A 19,909-nucleotide genomic window follows, 5' to 3' on the forward strand; every position below is an offset into this window, starting at 1 on the left:
CTAACTTTTTGGAGTTCAACATCAATTTATGAGCTGATGAAATATCAAAGATGATCTGTAGATCACGATTGATGAGGTTTTGAGCGGAATCAACGTCGGGGAACTGAAAAGAGTCGTACATCTGAGTATCATTTGCGTAATGGAAAATGTTGCATTTTTCCACCGACTGATGGAAGTCACAAATATACAGGGCTATTCGAATTCGTTTCTGTATATTGGGATCTCGTAAACGATAAGAGATACAGTGTCGGTTAAATTGTGGCAAAGTTGCGTATTTTAGAGACCTATTCAATGATGTAAAAAATCGAATATAGCTCTTTTGGTTCTGGAGATATACAAGAAAAACCAAAAAATCCCAAATTATTTTTTTGCGTATATCTTCTTTATTCACAGACATGTTGAAAATCTGTTCACATTTTGCTATTGGCGCTTGATGTGGACTCTCAGAATATATCCATGATCTTCTATACAGGGTGTCATCTAACTTGGGCCACCCCCATCTTTGAATTTTTAAATACGGACCTGTATTTTTGTTGTGATTTTTGGATCGTAGACGTTCACTTCATACTGAGAAATTAAATTCGATTTCATATTTCGGGATTTTACGGTAATATTCGATTATAATTGTGTGAATTATTCCCTTTTAAATTACGGCCCTGGAAATTGGTTGACTGAGTTGAATAAAAAAACTTTCACGTCTCCTTATGTACCGTAGAGTTTTTCGAGAGTTTTTCTTAAAATTTAGATACCCATTCAAATTTTTCCCATTTCTCTGAGCGTTTTCTACAATGAACTTGGAATAAGAAATCCTTTTATGATCATCTGAAACATATCTACAACAAAAATATATTTCATGTGTTTTGATAAGCAGAAAAAAAAATGGTAGCAATAATAACATCCGAAACGAACACTATAATTATAATGAAAATTGAAATGAAGTAAGTAATTTATATACACAAAAAATTAATTGTGCAATAAATGTTCGAACTGGAGTCCTTCCATTTCGAGACAAATAATGGGACGATAAGATGGTCTGCAAGATCACCAGATCTCACTATTTTGGACTATTTTCTATGAGAAGAGAGATAGAAAATGTGAAAGACTCGAGATTGAGGATTTTGAATGATTTCGCAACAATGTAGCAAATAAGTGTATTAAGGGCAATAAATAATATGAAAAACCGAGGGAGACGTGAAAGTTGTTATTGTGTTTTTTTTCAAGGCAGTCACACAATTATAATTGAATATTACCGAAAAATTACGAAATATAAAATTGAATTTGATTTCTCAGTATGAAGTGAACGTTTACGATCCAAAAACTACAACAAAAATACAGGTCCGTATTTGAACATTCAAAGATAGGGGTGGCCCAAGTCAGATGACACCCTGTATAAAAGATTCATGGATATATTCTGAGAGCCCACATCAAGTGCCAATAGCAAAGTGGACAGATTTTCAATATGTCTGCGAGATCCCCGTGTACAGAAACGAATTTGAATAACCCTGTATATTCTGAATAGTAAAGGACAGAGGATGGATTTTTGAGGAATACCTTTAGTTGCAGGCAGAGTCTCTGAGCTGATACCGTCCACCATAACTCTTTGAGTTCGGTTTGATAAGTAACTTCTCACCAGAGACAGCGCATTCACAGAAAAGCCAAAGAAGCTGAGTTTATCGCACAGGATCTCAAAATCAAGAGTGTCGAAGGCTTTAGTGTAGTCCAGAAGTACTAAACAAGTTTATTTACTTTCATCGACAGTTGAAAAGTTGCACTTAACTGAATGAATAATCACATCGTTCTGCCAACAACTTGGGAAGACACTCATAGGTCATGTGGCATCAGCGAGACAGGTTTACTGACCCAATATAAGATTATCTAAGAGGTGGATTATTAGGAGTGAGATATTGTCTGAGCCAACTGCGTTACTTTTGAGACGATTCAGGCAATTATGTATAACTGCAGGTTTATAGGAGAACGGTATCGTTCTTAGAAAGAAATTTGATAGTTTGAACTTTGAACGCTCAGGTTAGGAAATTGAACTAAAGTTAATGTTAATTAGGGGTTCACAGCATTCAAGTTATTCGAGATTTCTATATTGTTACTTTTTCTCAAAATGTCTAGTGATCTTAATGTGTTCAAAGTTGCTTTAGAATACTTCTTCGCAAGAATTAAATGGCGGTATGCTTTCATGATATCTTGGAGCTTTCCCAACAAGACTAAAAATCATATTCATTACACAAATTTTGTTTTCAAATATATCCTGGACGAGGCATCTGCAAAAAAAAAGATGTTTTGAACGAGAAGTGAAGTCATTCATCCATAAAATATAACAAATTTGAATAAAGAAAATAATTCTTTCGATGAGTCGCACTTGATTGAATGGCTCATAAAGTCACATACTACATTACTGAAGTTTGCACGAAACTTTCGAATTACATAATTGGATACCGGTCAATTGGGATGACATTACCCAGTTTTGAAATTGAAGTTGATAATTTTCACATAACCCATTTTTTGATATCCTAGATGAAATATGTACCTTTGGAAGGTGGTTATAGGTGTTATTTATGAGTGGGCAAAGTCACCTCGTGAAGTGGGGTCACTTTGCCCAACAGATGTTTTCTTTGCATAACAAAGCTATGAATAAAAGATGGACAAAGCCACCTCCTCAGGGTTTTACAAGAGCTACAGTAAAGAGAAAAATTGCTCAAAAAATCGAAAATAATTACTACAGTTGCCAGGACTGTCGACACTTTAAATAAAAGGTGGACAAAGTGACCCCGATTTTCGTGTAAAACGTGAAGTGGCATTGCCCAGTCGAAAAATGATCAACAGGTTGGGTGCAGGAACGAAATTGCAAGTGGATTAAATTCTTCTTCTAATAATAATAAGTGATGAAACTCACTTCGTTTTCGTAGAAGCTGTGTATATGTAACTTTGAAGAGCTAAAATTTTCATGGATAACACACGTTACAAATAAAACAGTTAACTGGTGATAGCTCTGGAACGACCTACAAACTATAGAATATCTCGTTGTCATTGAGGAGGTATGTTTTATTGACTGCTGGGCCTCAAACGACCTTTCAGCTATTTACTATGGAGGCACGAAACTGCTTTTTCAAAACTGAGCAAAGCTACCCCAATTGAAGGTTCCTTAAACTATTTTTTTTGTCTAAAAAGGCCACCTGACTAATTGAAAAAAAAAATCATCTCCAGTTGTTTTCTGTGACAAATGAGAGTATAAAATGCCGAATGGACATGTTTCACGGTATTGGTAATGCCAGATTAATTTGAAATATAAAACAAAACGGTGGAAACAGTGGATACTTTTGAAAATTCACCAATAAATGTATTGAGAAATGGATCATTGGATTCTGCGTATTTTCGCGTAGAACGACTGGCAGCTCATGTCATCTGACCTTGACGCGACCGTCGCTATAAAATATTTGTAAGAGTATTCTTAAGTTTCAGATGTCGTAACGAAAGAAATACGACGAGAGTGGGAAGTAGGTATTAAGACAACTGAAGGAACATACCTGAATTTTATTTTTTATTCATTTATTTATACACTGTTCTACAGGTTATACCCAACTACAGAACAGGGATATAAGTCAAATCACAATACGATATAATTACAATAAGTTATAAGATAAAAACAATACATATAGAATTAGCTAAAGTAAAAAGACCTTGCCTCAGAGATGGAACAGTAAAAAATGTCGAACTGACAACTTGCAGATTTGCCTTAGACACACATGTTATGCAGAGGTGAACGTTTCAGAATATTTGTACGTGGTGTGGGCAGATAAAAAGGATTAACCATTCTAGAGGTTGGTCTAGGTACATTGAAATTCAGTTTTTGCAGAATATGTGGGCCAATAATTAAATTATTAATAAGTTTAAAAAGAAAAGTTGTGGAGTGACAATCACGAAGGCAAAGAAAGTTATTCATAGCATAGATATTGTCTGATCTATAGGAGAGAAGTTTTAGGAAACGACGTTGTACTGATTCAACTTTCTCTGTATAATACTGATGAGATGGATTTCAGATTATGGATGCATATTCTGATTTTGATCTGATGAAAGCATAGTATAAGCTTTTCGATGTAGATGGATCCGAGAAATCTCTGGAGATTCGTGCAATAAATCCATACATTCTGTTTGCAGCAGACATAATGGCTTCAACGTGTGGTACGAAGGAAAGTTTTATGTCGAAGGTAACACCTAGATCAGTCAATGTGAGGGGCCGTTGGAGTGGAATATCGTTTATTAAATATTGATATGAAAAAGGAGATTTTTCAATGTGTACGTCATTACATTACATTAACTCGCGCTTAAAGGAAGATTGTTGCGAAAACACCATTGCTCAACACGTTTCAGATTGAGGGAGAGTTAGTTGAAGACAATCCTTAATGCCATTGACAATATAATTCCAGGTCATCCACGTATATCAAACAGTTGATGTCACTGACCTCAACTATGTCGTTTATGAAGGCGTTATAGACAAGTGGACATAGGTTGCTTTCTTGTGGAACACCCGAGGAAGCTGCATATTCCACAGACTTGAAGCCATTGAATATAACATACTGACGCCTGTCAGCGAAGTATGGTATAAAAAGTTGGATCAGGGTTAGAGAAAAGCCGTACCTGTACAATTTCGATATCAGTAATCCGTGATCAAGTCTGTCAAACACCTTATAGAAGTCCATATATATGACATGAGTTTGGGATCTCCTATCAATGGTTTCAGAAATATAATAATAATAATCATTTCAAAATATCAATACATAGAATGATACAAAATTTCGATATATAATGAAATGAATACGGTTGAACTCCACGAGGGTTTCCCCTGTATGTGGAGGTGGTGAGAATAATTTAATGAGTATAGATAGATTATCAAATTAATGCATATTGACACGATAACACAGTCTGCATAGTCACACACACACATATTCACGATAATTATACTCACTTATATAAAGACTATTCACAATACAACATTAATAAAATTCGAGGATTATATCAAAATTTATTATAAGTTTTCATTCATTAGCTTTCCGAGTACACTTTTACACTCAAAGGTCAATGTACTGGTGGATTTTTTTCCGTGGTTGGGCTTTTATCCAGGAAATCAATTGCTTGTGGAATGAATATATAGTTCATTAGGTATCATATTGTAGCACCGAGGAGACAGATAGGTGTAATTTCTCTTTAGGGTGTTTTTTTTCGGGTCTAGGTATTTTGAGAATATTGTTCCTATTTCGAGTATCATGTACATGGCTAATACTAGTCGCTGTTTTTTGTTTTTGTGTAGATTAATAACTATTTTCAAGAAGAATAGCTGTCTGACATCTATTACTTTTACTATTTCATTATATAACATTTTCGTTGGATAGTCTTGTGGCTTACGGAAAATAACTTTAAGAAATCTCTTTTGTAACATTTCCAGCGGAGACAGATGATTGGAATAAGCTGCTCCCCATGCAATTATACCGTAATTAATGAGGCTTTGCACATGGGCATAGTATAGTGTTTTCATTTGTTGGATGTTGAGAAAATTATTGTAATACCTTTTTCTATAAAGCACATACTGGAGTTTCTTTACAGTGGCATTTATAAAGTCCTTCCATTTCAAGTGTGGATCTACAATGATACATAAGATGACATGAGCAGATCAAGCTTATTCCGTGACATTAAAAACGTAATTCATGAATGAATTGTGTGTACTTTCTATAATGTTATTCAATTGTGGTACTGAAGAGCCTTGGGGCAAGTGTCTTAAGGCGAAACATCGATGTATACCAGTGAGGATCACAGTGTTCCATGTAAGTGCAATTTGTTACCATTCATTTAAAGTAGAACTCATGTGAATGATATCTGATTTTTATTCCACAACGAATGCTTGAAATACAAACTGAGTAGAGAAAAGTATCTTCTGTATAATTCAGTGTTCATATAGAAGTATTTGTTTCAAAGGAATTTTTTTCTTTCGTGTAATTCAATATTTATATGAAAGTAGCTGTTTCAGGAGAACTTTCTTCCAGTTTGTGTCTGAAAGTTACTTCTTTGCATGATTTACACATCCATGTGTAGAGTTAGTTATTTTACTTGATTACTTCCATCCTTCCTTTGGAAGATTCCCTCATCCTTTTTTTGTATCAAGATGGAGTAGTAGAAAGCCAAAAACTTTCTTTCCCAAAGATACCTAAGTATTTTATATGATCTGCTGTGGATAGTTTCACTACTTCCTTATCCCTCAAAGTAATACTGAAGGATTTATATGTTGGAAGAAATTTGGGGTATGACGTAAAGGGAATGAAAATGATTTCGTCAAAATTTATTGTTGGAAGACGACTACTGAACCATTGGATAACTTGTTTGAAATCTGTTTCTGCAATACCCTTTAACTCATTCCAGTTCTCTGCAGTATACAGTTTAGCAGTGTCGTCTGCGTAGCTGATAATATCTCCTTTAACTAGCTGCATATATAAGTCGTAGAGGTAAGTATTGAAAAGGATTGTACACAGAATTGTTCCTTGAGACACACCATACTCATATATATTGGGTAACATTGAAAAGGTTGGTGATTGTCGACCGACCTTTCATGAAACTATGTTGAAGTGTTGTAATTTGATTGCTCGAATGAGGATATAACCTGCTATAGATGAGGATTTCAAACACTTTGGGTCTATAATTACCGACATCAAACTTGCCCCCGTTTTTATAAATTGGACGAACTTTAGATTATTTCCAAAGATCTGGGATGGTACTAGTTCTGATGCAGATATTTATTAATATTGTCAAAAGACGAGCCAAAACATATGCACAATCTCTGACAATCAGTGCAGGGATGCTGTCGGGACCTGTTGTCATTTTCAGTTTTATTTGTTGCAAAGCAGCGAACACTTCATTTTCTTCGGAGTAATGAATGTTCAAGACTTGTGAATACGGATGGTCAACGCTCAGTTCGGTTGGAGAGCTGGTGATATATGATTTTGAGAAAAAAATCAGCGAAGCTATCAAAAATATCTGAAGGAGTATCTAGAGATTGTCCATTCTGTCCGAAATGCTGGTAGAACTTTTTTGTTATTTTCATATGCCCAGAATTTATTTGGATTGTTTTTGATGTCATGTTCAGCGGATTAGGTCAGATAACGTCACACGCTGAACGAAATTATTCTTGCAGCTTGCAGTTTGCAACTGCAACTGCCGGCAACTTCCTCATTTGTAGAGATATTTTGATAATTCGTTCAAAGTTTCCTTCTATTATACCTGAACATTCATAATTAATTTATATTGAAAAAATGAAAACTTTTCCATTCTGTGTATAGATTATTTTTTCCTATTCAAAATCATGCAACACAATCCGGAAGTATAAATTATTTACAAATTGATTGACAAATTAGTTCTATATTCAATTCTCTTTTGCGGACCTCATTATCCTTTGTTTACTTGTGTTAATTTGGCATACATCCCATCATATGATACGTGTTCAAGAACATGGAAATCATCAATGACAATATAAAAAGGATCGATACTATTTTTTGATCAGTTGAATAGTTACTGAGGTGATATTTACATATAAATTGAAATGAGAAGTGCCGTGTTGTTGTTCATATCTTATTTCGTGTCATATTCAATGGTATGATGATTCTCATTCATTTGGAGTAATACTGTGTAATTTTTCCATCGAGCTTATTTGATTCTACCTGCTGCAGTAAAAATAATATTAGTTGCAGTAAATGCATGCAAGAATTTCATTATCCTATGACGAAAATAGAAAATCAATAAAAATTTCAGTAGTGGTCCTAAAAAGAAAATAAATATTCTTAAAATTGTTCGTTCTATCAGCTCGGCTGAACTATAGTCTCTCTACTAGTTTTAATATCTATTAAAGTAATGATTATCGCAATAATCATTGGAATATCTGTATATCGATCATTATGTGTCATATACTAGAAGTAATTCGCTAAAAAATTACTGGTATCTATTTCAATATTTGAGGAATATTCATAAAATTTTTGTCCCTTGATCAAAAAGAAAATGTCCTTTACAAATGTTTTTTATAATGAAAGGAGATTTCGAAAAATTAGTTTCCAGATACAAATTATTGTATTATGGTTGGGCAAATGAAAATGTAATAGTTTTCGGAAATGCGTGTCGAAATGTGTTTACACTTTCGTACCAGAAATCTGCATCATTGTTACTAGTAACCACTTCATAATATTTATCCATATTATTGTAAAAGAATCAATAAAACACCAGAATTTTGATAAAATATATTAGACATAAAAACTTAGAGGCCAAACAGATTTATGGAATATGAACAAAAAATTATGACAGTATTGAAAAATTTCATGCTCAGTATGATAACATAGATTATAATTTCATTCCAAAAACATGGTAAATCGTCTAAAACACCGATTGTTTGATACGAGAGTTTTATGACAAAAAATGTAAGTAATAACATTCCAATTTTAATATATCATGATCGATCAAACAATTTTTGAGAAACGGTGAAAAAACAGAGAGAAACATATTATTTTTCACAAAGAATTCATAGGGCTCCAGAGAAATATATAGCTTTCAAGATTTCAATATCATCAATTGGCAGTCAGATTTTTTGAAAAAGGTGGCTGTACTTTCATGGGTGTATGATGATGAACAAACAGCACAATTATCGTTCCATGTAACTTTGTAAGTTTGGAATATATTTTACTCACAGTATATACAGGGCTATTCAAATTTGTTTCTGTATATGGGGATCTCGTAAACGATAAGAGATACAGTGTCGGTTAAATTGTGGCAAAGTTGTGTATATTAGAGACCTATTCAATGATGTAAAGAAATCGAATATAGCTCTTTTGGTTCTGGAGATATACAGGAAAAACCAAAAAATCCCAAATTATTTTTTGTCTATATCTTATTTATTCGCAGACATATTGAAAATCTGTCCACATTTTGCTATTGGCACTTGATGTGGGCTCTCAGAATATATCATGAATCTTTTATGCAGGGGGTCATCTGAACTTGGGCCACCCCCATCTATGAATTTTTAAATACGGACCTGTATTTTTTGTTGTAGTTTTTGGATCGTAGACGTTCACTTCATACTGAGAAATTAAATTCAATTTTATATTTTGGGATGTTTCGGTAATATTCGATTATAATTTTGTGAATTATTCCCTTTCAAATTACGGCCCTGGAAATTGGTTGACTGAGTTGAATAAAAACATTATATCAACTTTCACGTCTCCCTATGTATCGAAGAGTTTTTCGAGAATTTGTTTTCATTTTTAGGTACCTATTCATATTTTTTCCATTGCTCTGAGCGTTTTCTACAATGAACTTCGAATAAAAAAAACCCTTTATGATTATTTGAAACATATTTACATCAAAAATATATTATATGTGTTTAAATAAGCAGAAAAAGAAATGATAGCAATAATAACATCCGAAACGAATACTATAATTGTAATGAAAATTGAAATGAAGTAATTTATATAGGTACCCAAAAAAATTATTGGCGCAATAAATGTTCGAATTGGAGTCCTTCCATTTCGAGACATTTTTGAACTCGGTTTTTCATATTATTTACTGCCTTCAATACACTTATTTGCTGCATTGTTGCGAAATCATTCAAAATCCTCAATCTCAAGTCTTCCACATTTTCTATCTCTCTGCCAGCGTAAATCCTATTTTTCAATGTCCCCCATAGAAAATAGTCCAAAATAGTAAGATCTGGTGATCTTGCACACCATCTTATTGCCCCATTATTTGTCTTGGAATCGAAGAACTCCAATTCGAACATTTATTGCACAATTAATTTTTTAGGTATATAAATTACTTACTTCATTTCAATTTTCATTATAATTATAGTGTTCGTTTCGGATGTTATCATTGCTAACATTTTTTTCTGCTCATCAAAACACATATAATATATTTTTGTTGTAAATATGTTTCAGATAATCATAAAAAGTTTTTATATTCGAAGTTCATTGTAGAAAACGCTCAGAGCAATGGAAAAAATATGAATAGGTACCTAAAAATGAAAAAAAAAACTCTTGAAAAACTCTACGGTACATAGGGAGATGTGGAAGTTGCTATTGTGTTTTTATTCAACTCAGCCAACCAATTTCCAGGGCCGTAATTCAAAAGGGAATATTTCACACAATTATAATCGAATATTACCGAAAAATCACGAAATATAAAATTGAATTTAATTTTTCAGTATGAATCTACGATCCAAAAACTACAACAAATAATACAGGTTCGTATTTAAAAATTCAAAGATGGGGGTGGCCCAAGTCAGATGACACCCTATATAAAAGATTCATGGACATATTCCGATGACCCACATAAAGTGCTAATAGCAAAATGTAGACAGATTTTCAATATGTCTGCAAATAAAGAAGATATAGACAAGAAAATAATTTGGGATTTTTTGTTTTTCCTGTATATCTCCAGAACCAAAAGAGCTATATTCTATTTCTTCAAATCATTAAATAGGTCTCTAAAATACGCAACTATGCCACAATTCAACCGACACTGTATCTCTTATAGTTTACGAGATCCCTATGTACAGAAACGAATTTGAATAGCACTGTATATCCATGTTATAAATCAAATGCCGATTGTTGGAAATGAAAGTTCCAGGATGAAAAATTAAGGTAATAATATTCCAATTTTTATATAACATGAATAATATGATTGGAATGAGTAATTTTGAAGAAATTGTGGATTCCAGGAAAAAAGACCAAGTCAATTTTCCACAGAGAATTCATAAGGTTCAAGAGATTCTATTTTTTATTTTGACACCTTAGAAAATTTTTCTTCGAAATTCACTTTCTCATTGGAATTTGATAGACAAATGTGTTTTTAACGTTGAGTTCTGTTAAACTAAGTATCTAAATCTAAAACAATTAACAGTATGATTCATCATTTTTCAAAAATCACGAGAAAAAAATATTTTGCCTACTTCGTGGAAATTTTCATGTTCCACAAATGTACATAAATATGATTTAAAATGGTTCAATGTTTTCTTATCAAATAATACTCCTAAAGAAAAGAATTATTTAATCCTTAATTAATTTTTATCGATTATTTACTAAATTTATGTTGCAGTGTTATTTACAATTCCTTAAGCGAGAATATTTAATTTTACACAACGCAATCTTCTAAGTGAAAAATAATAATATTAAGTTATTTGATTTTCCCCTTCAGGAATTGAGAATTTAATTATATTTGTGAAGGAATGAAACTGGATAAACTACTCATATAAAATGTGAAAGGAAGATAACGTAAGATCATAATTGATCGTTTACTTACTGAATTATAAGTATTATAGGAAAATTTTCGATTTTTTTGAGTTTTTTTAACTTGTCACAATATATAGAATCAGCGTATCGTCATTAAAGCTCCCTAATTTTCTACTTGCCTGAAGGTTCAGCATATTGTTCAAGTATATATTGAACAAAACTGGTCTTAGAACAGTTCTTTGAGGTACGCCAAAAATTACTGTTTTGTTACAGTATATACACCATCAATGTCCAATACTTGTTTACGGTATAGTTTTCTCTTATTCCGTAGATTTTGAATTTTTCACAGCAGATTTCTCCTCTCAGTCATATTGACACTCTCACAGAAAAGATATTAAGGAATTTACAAGGTATTTTTTATCAATATTTCGATAATTTTTGCTATATCAGATGTAAGTGTGATAGATATACAGTTTTTTATACATGTTCTGCTTACGTTTTCGTAAAGTGATATGATTATTTCATTTTCAAAAACTTTTAGAAAATAGTCTGTATCAAAGCATGTATTAATTGAAAATATTATTAGTTTTTTTTTTAATCTCTTCTTGAATGTCAACCCTGCTGTTCTCAAATTCTAGGGATTTTTCTAATTCAAGTGTTTTTGCTTACCAATGTTATGCACATACATGCGTATGATCCCGTTAATGTGGTATTATCCTTGTAGTAACTAATCAGGAATAATTTTCGCGTAAGATTTTGCAAAGTGACTGAAGTCAGTGTTAAATTGATTTTCAATGCCGTTCTTGTTTTCTAGACGTATCACATCTCTAAAGCTCATATTTCACATCTCCGTAACTTCAATTTTTGGTTTACGTTTTGTTTTTCCGCATGAGTATTTGTTTTGAAAAGTACTGTTTTTTGGCTTCTTTTGTCAATTTTTCAACAATGTTTTTTCTTCAAAATTATTCGGGTGGTTCAAGGCGGTTCGGTTTATGTTTTTCCATTCTAACTTTTTTGTATGCTCGTTCCTACAGAATTCCGTATTTTCAGTGAATTCAGTAGTAATACTATCAATATTAATATGGTGATAGATATTATCTCACATTTCATTTTCCCAGACCGTCCAAGACAGTCCAAAACTATCTTGCAAGTTATAAATTAATAAAATAAATATTATCATTATTATTAGAATTGTCATTATTACAGGCGCTGGAATGTGGTATTGCTAAAAAAAATCAAAATGAAATCAAACAAGCATTGAAAATCTGTGTAAAAAATAATGAAACCTTAGAGAGAATTTGGGAGATGACATCAGAATCATCTTCAAGAAATGAACCTTCGAAAGGAGAAGATTCAGAGTCAGAATCGGAAGAAGAGGAATTGAAAAGTACAACTAGTAGTAAGTAATTCAACATCATTCTGAAATAATTCATTGTAATACATTATGTATAGCGCCAAAAAGCGGAAAGAATGGCAAGTTGGCTAGAATCAAACGAGCAAAATCAGTTTTGAAAAATCAACAACCTATTTCAAAAAAGACTGGAAGAGACACCGATGAAAAAGAAAAGACGGATGATTCCGATCTCAGCAAACATGATTCAAAGGACGGGCATGATAGTCATGAAAATGAAGGAAATGAACTATCAGAAGGAACAACAGAGACCAGCTCAGATTCTTCTGAGAATTGCATTATTCACTGTGTTTTGGAACAACTAAATATGGTAAGTAAAACCCAGTTTCTTTTACAATAACAATACTCGATCAAAATCATTCTCATGCTGTAATTTCCAAATATAGACTGAGAAATGGAAAAAATATTGACAGAATTTTTTTTTTGAAAATTGATAAGACAGGAGCACTTCTGAAGTAGGTTCAAACTGCTCTAGATATTTCAAATTTCTACGTTAATTCATTCCTGAGTCAGTTAAAAAACTAGTGAACTTTTTCATTCCGAACATTGAGAAAATAATATTAAAGTATTCAATGACACTTAATATTGCGAGATTTTCATTAAACAGTTTCACAAAAACGCAACACGTGTTTCGCCATATAATGGCTTCTTCGGACGTGTCTTTACTAACCATATCTACATATTCAATGCTTAATATACTTGATTTAACAATTTGAAGTACCTACATGTATTGAGTTACCTGAGCTTATGTCCCATTTTCACTAAATTACCCGAATTCTTGAATCTGTTGATTTCTAAACATTCTAGAAGATTGAGTTTCAAATTTTTCTCTTCTAAATGTAATACGTCGTATTCCACTGTCGTAGAGTAATTTCCAGAGAGAGCGAGTTTGATCAAACAAATCGCGGTCAAAAATGATTATAAGGTAGGGGAGATATGCTTGAGACGGCATACTTTTTTTCTATACTTAATTACTAGTAACACTTTGAAGTTACAGAATTGGTAAGGAGTGAAATGAACACTTAAAACACTTATTTATTAAAACATAACTTTATTACTCCGAAAAACTTCATACATTTTTTTATACAATTAAAAAAAAACTCTTCATATGCCATCTCATCAACACAATTTTTGGTGAGATGACATAGTGTAAAACTGCCTACTAAAGTTGGCATATATCTCACAAACAAATACATTTGTTGCTTTAGATAAGCAAGCGCATTCGGTTTTGGTACATTTCAAACAAGTCTGACATCGTACCCATGTTTCTTCCGCACGGAAACGGGAATATAATTCCTTACAAAATATACATCCAACATCATCCTCCGAATCGCTACTATCCTTTTCAGAGTCTTCTTCAGGTATTTCGACCTTTTTTGCGGCTCGGATGGATTTCCTTATAGTACAGTCATTATAGTAAGTTCACCTCGGAATTCGAGATACCCAGCTGTAAGTCTGTAAATACTTGTATATTGACACCCTGAAAGTTGTCTCAAAACCTACATATGGTAGGGTGTACGCAACTATCAAATTTGAAGGTCAAAGGTCACAAAACTCGTTTTTTTGCGCTTTTTTTGTAAATATCTCATTTCCTATGGGTTTTTTGCTATTTGTAATTATTATCAATATTGTAGAATACAAAATTCTCTATACATTTTAAAAAAAGTTTTCATACGGTTTTCATACCGTTTTCGAGATAGAGGGCGGAGAGCGCGCGGTCACAGGATTACTTCAGTTCAACCGGTGCCTCCTGTCGAAAACGCGCCATATATAGTTGATGAACTATCGATAAATCAATGATTATAAATATTTGTCAATTTTTATAAACTATTATATTATATTTTATAATTTTTTTCCTAACCTATCCACTTTTTATTCAGTATTAATGTATTTAACAACACTCACCTGCCCATGTATGTAATTGCAGAATTGTTAATGAAAATATAGGAATTATATTTGAATTTTAACCTAATTAATAACTTCTTACATGATGAAAAAAAATTAAATAAATCATGAATCAATACATTTATTTTTATTAAAAGTAAAAAATGGAATAGAGGGTACAAAAACTAAAATTTATAATTTTAATGATCTTCTTCCTCTTCATCGTCGTCTTCCGGCTGCTGGTAATTTTAAACTGGTCTTCATTATCGTCTTCAACGACATTTGTCTCAAGTTCTTCCATGATTTCGGGGTCAAAGGTCCCATCTTCGTTAATGTCGCTCTGATATGGTAGAGCATTGAGACAAGCTTGCCCATTACATTGGCCACAAGCTAAAGAGCATTGCAAGCCTGCTTTCCTGCATCCGCATCGCGAATCACAACCACTCTTGCAGTTGCAGAAAATTGTATTTAGCAAATATTCTGGAGCAGGTGATAAAATTGTCATGATAGGCTCCAACCCCATATTGCCCTATTATAACTGCAGTTTCTTCAGACTTTGATTCTTCTATTGCAGTTTCAACAATAAGAACATCCGCATCATCTCTGGCTTGTTTAGTAGTAATATTTGTAGCTTGTAATTTTTCAATTAACATATTGACGAGCATATCTTTGTTATTTCTATTCGATAAGAATTTTTCTTGAGTAACTGGTACAACCATTGTTTCAACGAAACAGACTTCATATGTTTTTGAAAGTGCAGCAGTTCATCTCTGCTGCTCCATAGCTTTTACGTTCTTACTGTAGTCTGAGTATCCGTCAAATATAACAATTATTTTGGAACTGTAATGCCTTTGTGAATAATTCATGTATTCATCAAAAGTAATAGAAAAAGTATCTTCTCTGCTCCATACAACATGATGAAGCAGAAATCCGCCATCAATAATGAACGTCACATTATTTTCATTGAGAACAAAATCAATTGGGCTCATGTTGACATACAATGAAAATATTCTTCAAGATTACTTTCAAATTGTTTGCTGACAGTAATTCTTTGGAAGAGTAATAAAGGGTCCACTGAAACTTTACAATCATTTATTTTTACACATTTGTTAACATTGGAAAGCGGTATTACTTTTTTGGAACGTTTCAATTTCATTTCATTAAATGATAAGCCGGTGATCTTCTTCATAGACTCTAATCCAATTTCGTAAGCTCCGTGGCAGTTAATTTGCTCATTTCCAACAATTCCAGAAGCTATCGATATTAACTGCTTAGTATTTGGAAAAGGATCATGGAGTTTATCAAATAGTATATTTACGTCAGCATTGTCTTTTTTCACTCTTGAGTCTCTGGAATCTACGTGTTGCTCGGTTGACTCCAAGGAGATATTACAGAACTTCTCCATTTTCTCACAAATAGTATTTGTGGCGTACATAGCATATACCCATTTACACAAAACACTTTCTTTCATACTTCGACCACGAGATACTCCTCCTTCGGTTTTCATGGTTTTCATGAGACTTTGTTCATCAACTATATATGGCGCATTTTCGACCGGTTGACTTGTGTCTCTTGCCCAAAACTGTATATTGGCCAAACAGGGAGATCATTTTACCAAAGAATTAAAAAGAATAGAAGTAGTTTTGTAAATAAAAAGACCAATTCCACATTTACAAAATAGAAGAGAAAAATTTTAAACTCAATCTTCCAGAATGTTTACAAATCAATAGATTCGAGAATTCGAGTAATTTATTGAATGATCAATTAGAATTGAAAAACTACCTATTTTTTCAAATGTGGAAACTGGGACATAAGCTCAGATAATTTAATTCGTTACAACTCAGGAACTTGGAATGTACGTAATTCAAATTGGAAAATTTGGTATATCAAGAATTGAATATGTAGAATAAATTTGGTGAAGACACTCCCGAAGAATCCGATCTTACAATTTGATAACATCTTTTGCTCCTACACACCACATATTTTATATTTAAATTATTTATCTTCCCTACGGCGCCGGCCGGCGCAGAAAAATTTGCGTATCAAAGGGGAAGTTACCTTTGCAAATCATTTCTTACTAATTCTTCAATTTATGTGGCAGCATGAAGCTTTTTATATAATTTCAAATCAATTTTTTCTAGTTTTTTGTTCAAAGTATCGACTTTCCAATGCTCATTTTTGCGAAAAATTGTTTTATATAATGTTACATTATGCTGATCTGTAGACGAAGTATATATGCATAAAAATGTAAGTTCAATTATATTTGTGGAAAATAAAAAAATCATTTTTCATGATTCACCATGATTTCAAGTTTATCGAACTTCAAGAAACGAATCCACCAAAAATAAATAAAAACGAGGACATGAATTATAGAACAAACAATAATTAATTAAAGTAAAATCGGCTTGTGCTTCTTTTCCATTGGTCCAAAATAAAAAACTTTGTTCAAAAGAATAAAAGGGCATAGAGCATATTTAATTGAAAAGACTGACATAACAAGCCTAATACTGATTATGAAGAATGTATCATATTTGAAAGAGGTACAGGACTAAATCTTTTAATTTCCATGAGGAATTTTTGTCTTGTTTGCAGTAATCTGGTTCCTAAAATTATCATCAATTATTGGTGATAAGGTAATTAGTGAAAATCATTATTGATATTTACAATAATAGAAATATGTATAATGGAACACGTGATGTGATTCTATAAACAATTATCATTACTAAATGATACTTTGTTGATAAATTCACACGAAACTTGAATGGTAAGTATTTCCTTAGTAGAAAACTAAGGTACAGTTTAGAGGTAGAACTGCAATGACCATTCTCTTTCAGAATGGAACAGATCTTTCAACTTATTTGATGGTCTTAGAGAACCAATGATGAAAAATTCAATGATTAAATTATGTGATGAAATTGGCCGATGTTTGATGAAAATTCATAACTAAATGAAGTAACAATTCATTGTAAGATTTCTACTATTCCACCAAACAGCTTACAAAACCGCAACACGTGTTTCGCTATACAAAAGCTTTATCAATCGTTTCCATAGTATGAAGCGGTTTCATAGTATGAAAACGCTTAATGAAGCTATGATAGAACTGACCGATACCTAATGAAAATTCATTGAAATGTATTCAAAAAACATACTTCAATGTGAACTTTCCACTTAAAACTTCACAAAACCGCGACACGTGTTTCGTTATACAATAGCATAAACTGGCGTCACAATGTATAGTGAAATACGTGTCGCAGTTTTCTGAATTCTCAAGTGAAAATTTCACATTGAAGTGTATTTTTTGAATACGCTGGATGAAGCTATTGTCTAGCGTAACACGTGTTGAGGTTTTGCGAACTATCTAGTTGAAATCTCACAATAAAGTGTTACGTGAATACTGTGTTTGATTATATAGTTCATATATTTTTTGTAATCTCTGAGTTTGTGCGATTTGATTGATTATGTCACTTTTTGGTCACTTGAGAAGATAAGTCGAGTTCTATAAAGGTTTTAGAATAGAGTCAGTACTTTTACTATTTCTCACCCATTTTCGTCTTACATTGGACGAATTCAGTCACCGGGTGAGTGAGTTTAGAATATACTCAATAAACATAATGATCAAACTTCAATCTAAATATCCTAAATACATCTGTTTGACTCAATTTCTTTTTTGTATAATTTGTGTAATACCAACTAGACGAAATTTCCAGAGTGTTCCCGGAGAGAAAATAATCTATTCTGAAATGTTTTTTGGAATTGTTACTATCAATCAAAATTAAATTTTATTATCGATAACAGAAAAATTTCAGGTGACAATTTCCGCTGAAAAATTACTGATATAAGATATAATGTTTTTCACAGATTGATGATAATGGCCTACCAGAACGCACAAAGTTGTCTGAAGAGCTACTGAAAAGTGCAACCGGACGTGAATTACGAAATTTTCTACAAGAAACTACGGATGAATGTTTTCAAGAGATGAACGAGGGTAAACGCATTTCGCATTTGAAAAATTCAAATATATTCAGCCTATATTTTCAGAAACTGATATGGATTCTTGCTCGTACTCAACAAAGTTGGTAACTTGTTTGGCAGAAAGAGGAAGAGCTAATTGTGCCGATTGGCCAGCTGGTGGTCTACCATTTTGAATGGATCTGTTATGTAAATTAGCAAGTAAAGGTTGTGGGTTCTATTTTCAAAAACTGTCAAGGAAGACTATCAATAAAAATTGTTAGGAACTATGATTTCATTCACAAGATGTTTTTATTCTGACTGGGTAATGCCGAGTAATTGAATATATCATATTACGTAGATCTTCACTCTAAATCATAAAAGTATTTACTATTCGGTCAACTTTCAATACGAAAAAAACAATGAAGATGACTGTGGAAAAATGAAATTTCATTGAAATAATAATGAATATTTCAAAATAAACCAGTGTTCCAAAACTGAACAGCTAAACATTGATATTGATTGCTAAATGAGCAATCACTTCCTATCTGTGTGTAGCACTAAACACTATAACAAAAAAAAGCAGAAAAACCATCCGAGCAAAAGTGTTTTGACTTCAATAAACGAAACTTTCTGTCTTTTTCCCTAAAACACGTGTACTGCTATTCTGACAAGTCACACAAATTATGTGAATCTGAAGTTAACGTGAAAAATCAAAATAATCTTCAACCACATAAAGTATTACGAAAATAAAACAATTATTGAATTATATTTCAACATTGCCCCTCATCGTAAGTAAGCTATATCAGTGCGGCACAACTTGAATACTGGGCAACAACAAATTCCAGAAAAAGTCTTTGACACACGAACTCTTACATCTAGTCCAAGAAAGACTCTTGACTTTTCCTAATATCCAAGACCTTCTTGGTAACTTGTCATCTAGAATAACTACGATGTCATTTTTAGAAATAGATCTCCTATCAATAGTACATTTTAAAGGTTGGTAAGTTGCTCAGAATTAGTCAATCCATCTATTTTCGATCTTATCAATAAAATATTTTTCACCTTCAAGAAAGGGGGGGCATATCAGAGTAAAATCATATTCCTAGACTCAACTTTTAAGTAGAGGGTGAGTAGAATCTGAATTCAAATTTTATTGAACATTTGCGCTGTCTGTCAAAATTACACGGAAAAAAGTCAATGACTAATTTTTTTTCAATTACATATTCTATTTTATATTTCTGTTCCTCCTTATGTCGGGGTCGACTATGAATTCTAAATCTCATTCACTCTCACTTTTCTTCATTCATATATATTTTATCTTATTCGGCCCTTCAGTGTTGGATAATGAAATGATCTATATATCTGCATCGCTTCTCTGTAGGTTTCTGTGTCTGCTGCCTTG

General features: G+C 32.5%; 2 protein-coding genes across 2 annotated transcripts in view; one reads left to right on the forward strand and one right to left on the reverse strand.

The window, feature by feature from the left end:
* The window catches only part of LOC111509496 (dynein regulatory complex subunit 2), a 67,030-nt gene that overhangs the window by 30,790 nt on the left and 16,331 nt on the right, over positions 1-19,909 (reverse strand). The window lies entirely within an intron of this gene.
* Obp59a (Odorant-binding protein 59a) lies at positions 7,536-18,797 on the forward strand. The gene is made up of 5 exons (XM_074181795.1): positions 7,536-7,645; positions 12,468-12,660; positions 12,714-12,982; positions 18,415-18,541; positions 18,595-18,797. Exons 1-5 carry the CDS (start codon positions 7,595-7,597, stop codon positions 18,699-18,701), a joined length of 747 nt encoding a protein of 248 aa, XP_074037896.1. The 5' UTR covers positions 7,536-7,594; the 3' UTR covers positions 18,702-18,797.

The sequence above is a fragment of the Leptinotarsa decemlineata genome, unplaced genomic scaffold, assembly GCF_025532065.1.
Source record: "Leptinotarsa decemlineata unplaced genomic scaffold, Ldec_3_MD MMD2_tig00026316_RagTag_RagTag, whole genome shotgun sequence".
NCBI lineage: Eukaryota > Metazoa > Arthropoda > Insecta > Coleoptera > Chrysomelidae > Leptinotarsa > Leptinotarsa decemlineata.

What these genes read in the sequence shown, in the direction of transcription:
- Obp59a (XM_074181795.1), top strand. Translation starts at nt 7,595, where the DNA reads ATGAGAAGTGCCGTGTTGTTGTTCATATCTTATTTCGTGTCATATTCA. An exon ending in ATTGAAAAGTACAACTAGTA is followed by an intron (nt 12,661 to 12,713) that starts GTAAGTAATTCA and finishes CATTATGTATAG; the next exon opens with CGCCAAAAAGCGGAAAGAAT. An exon ending in TTTTGGAACAACTAAATATG is followed by an intron (nt 12,983 to 18,414) that starts GTAAGTAAAACC and finishes TGTTTTTCACAG; the next exon opens with ATTGATGATAATGGCCTACC.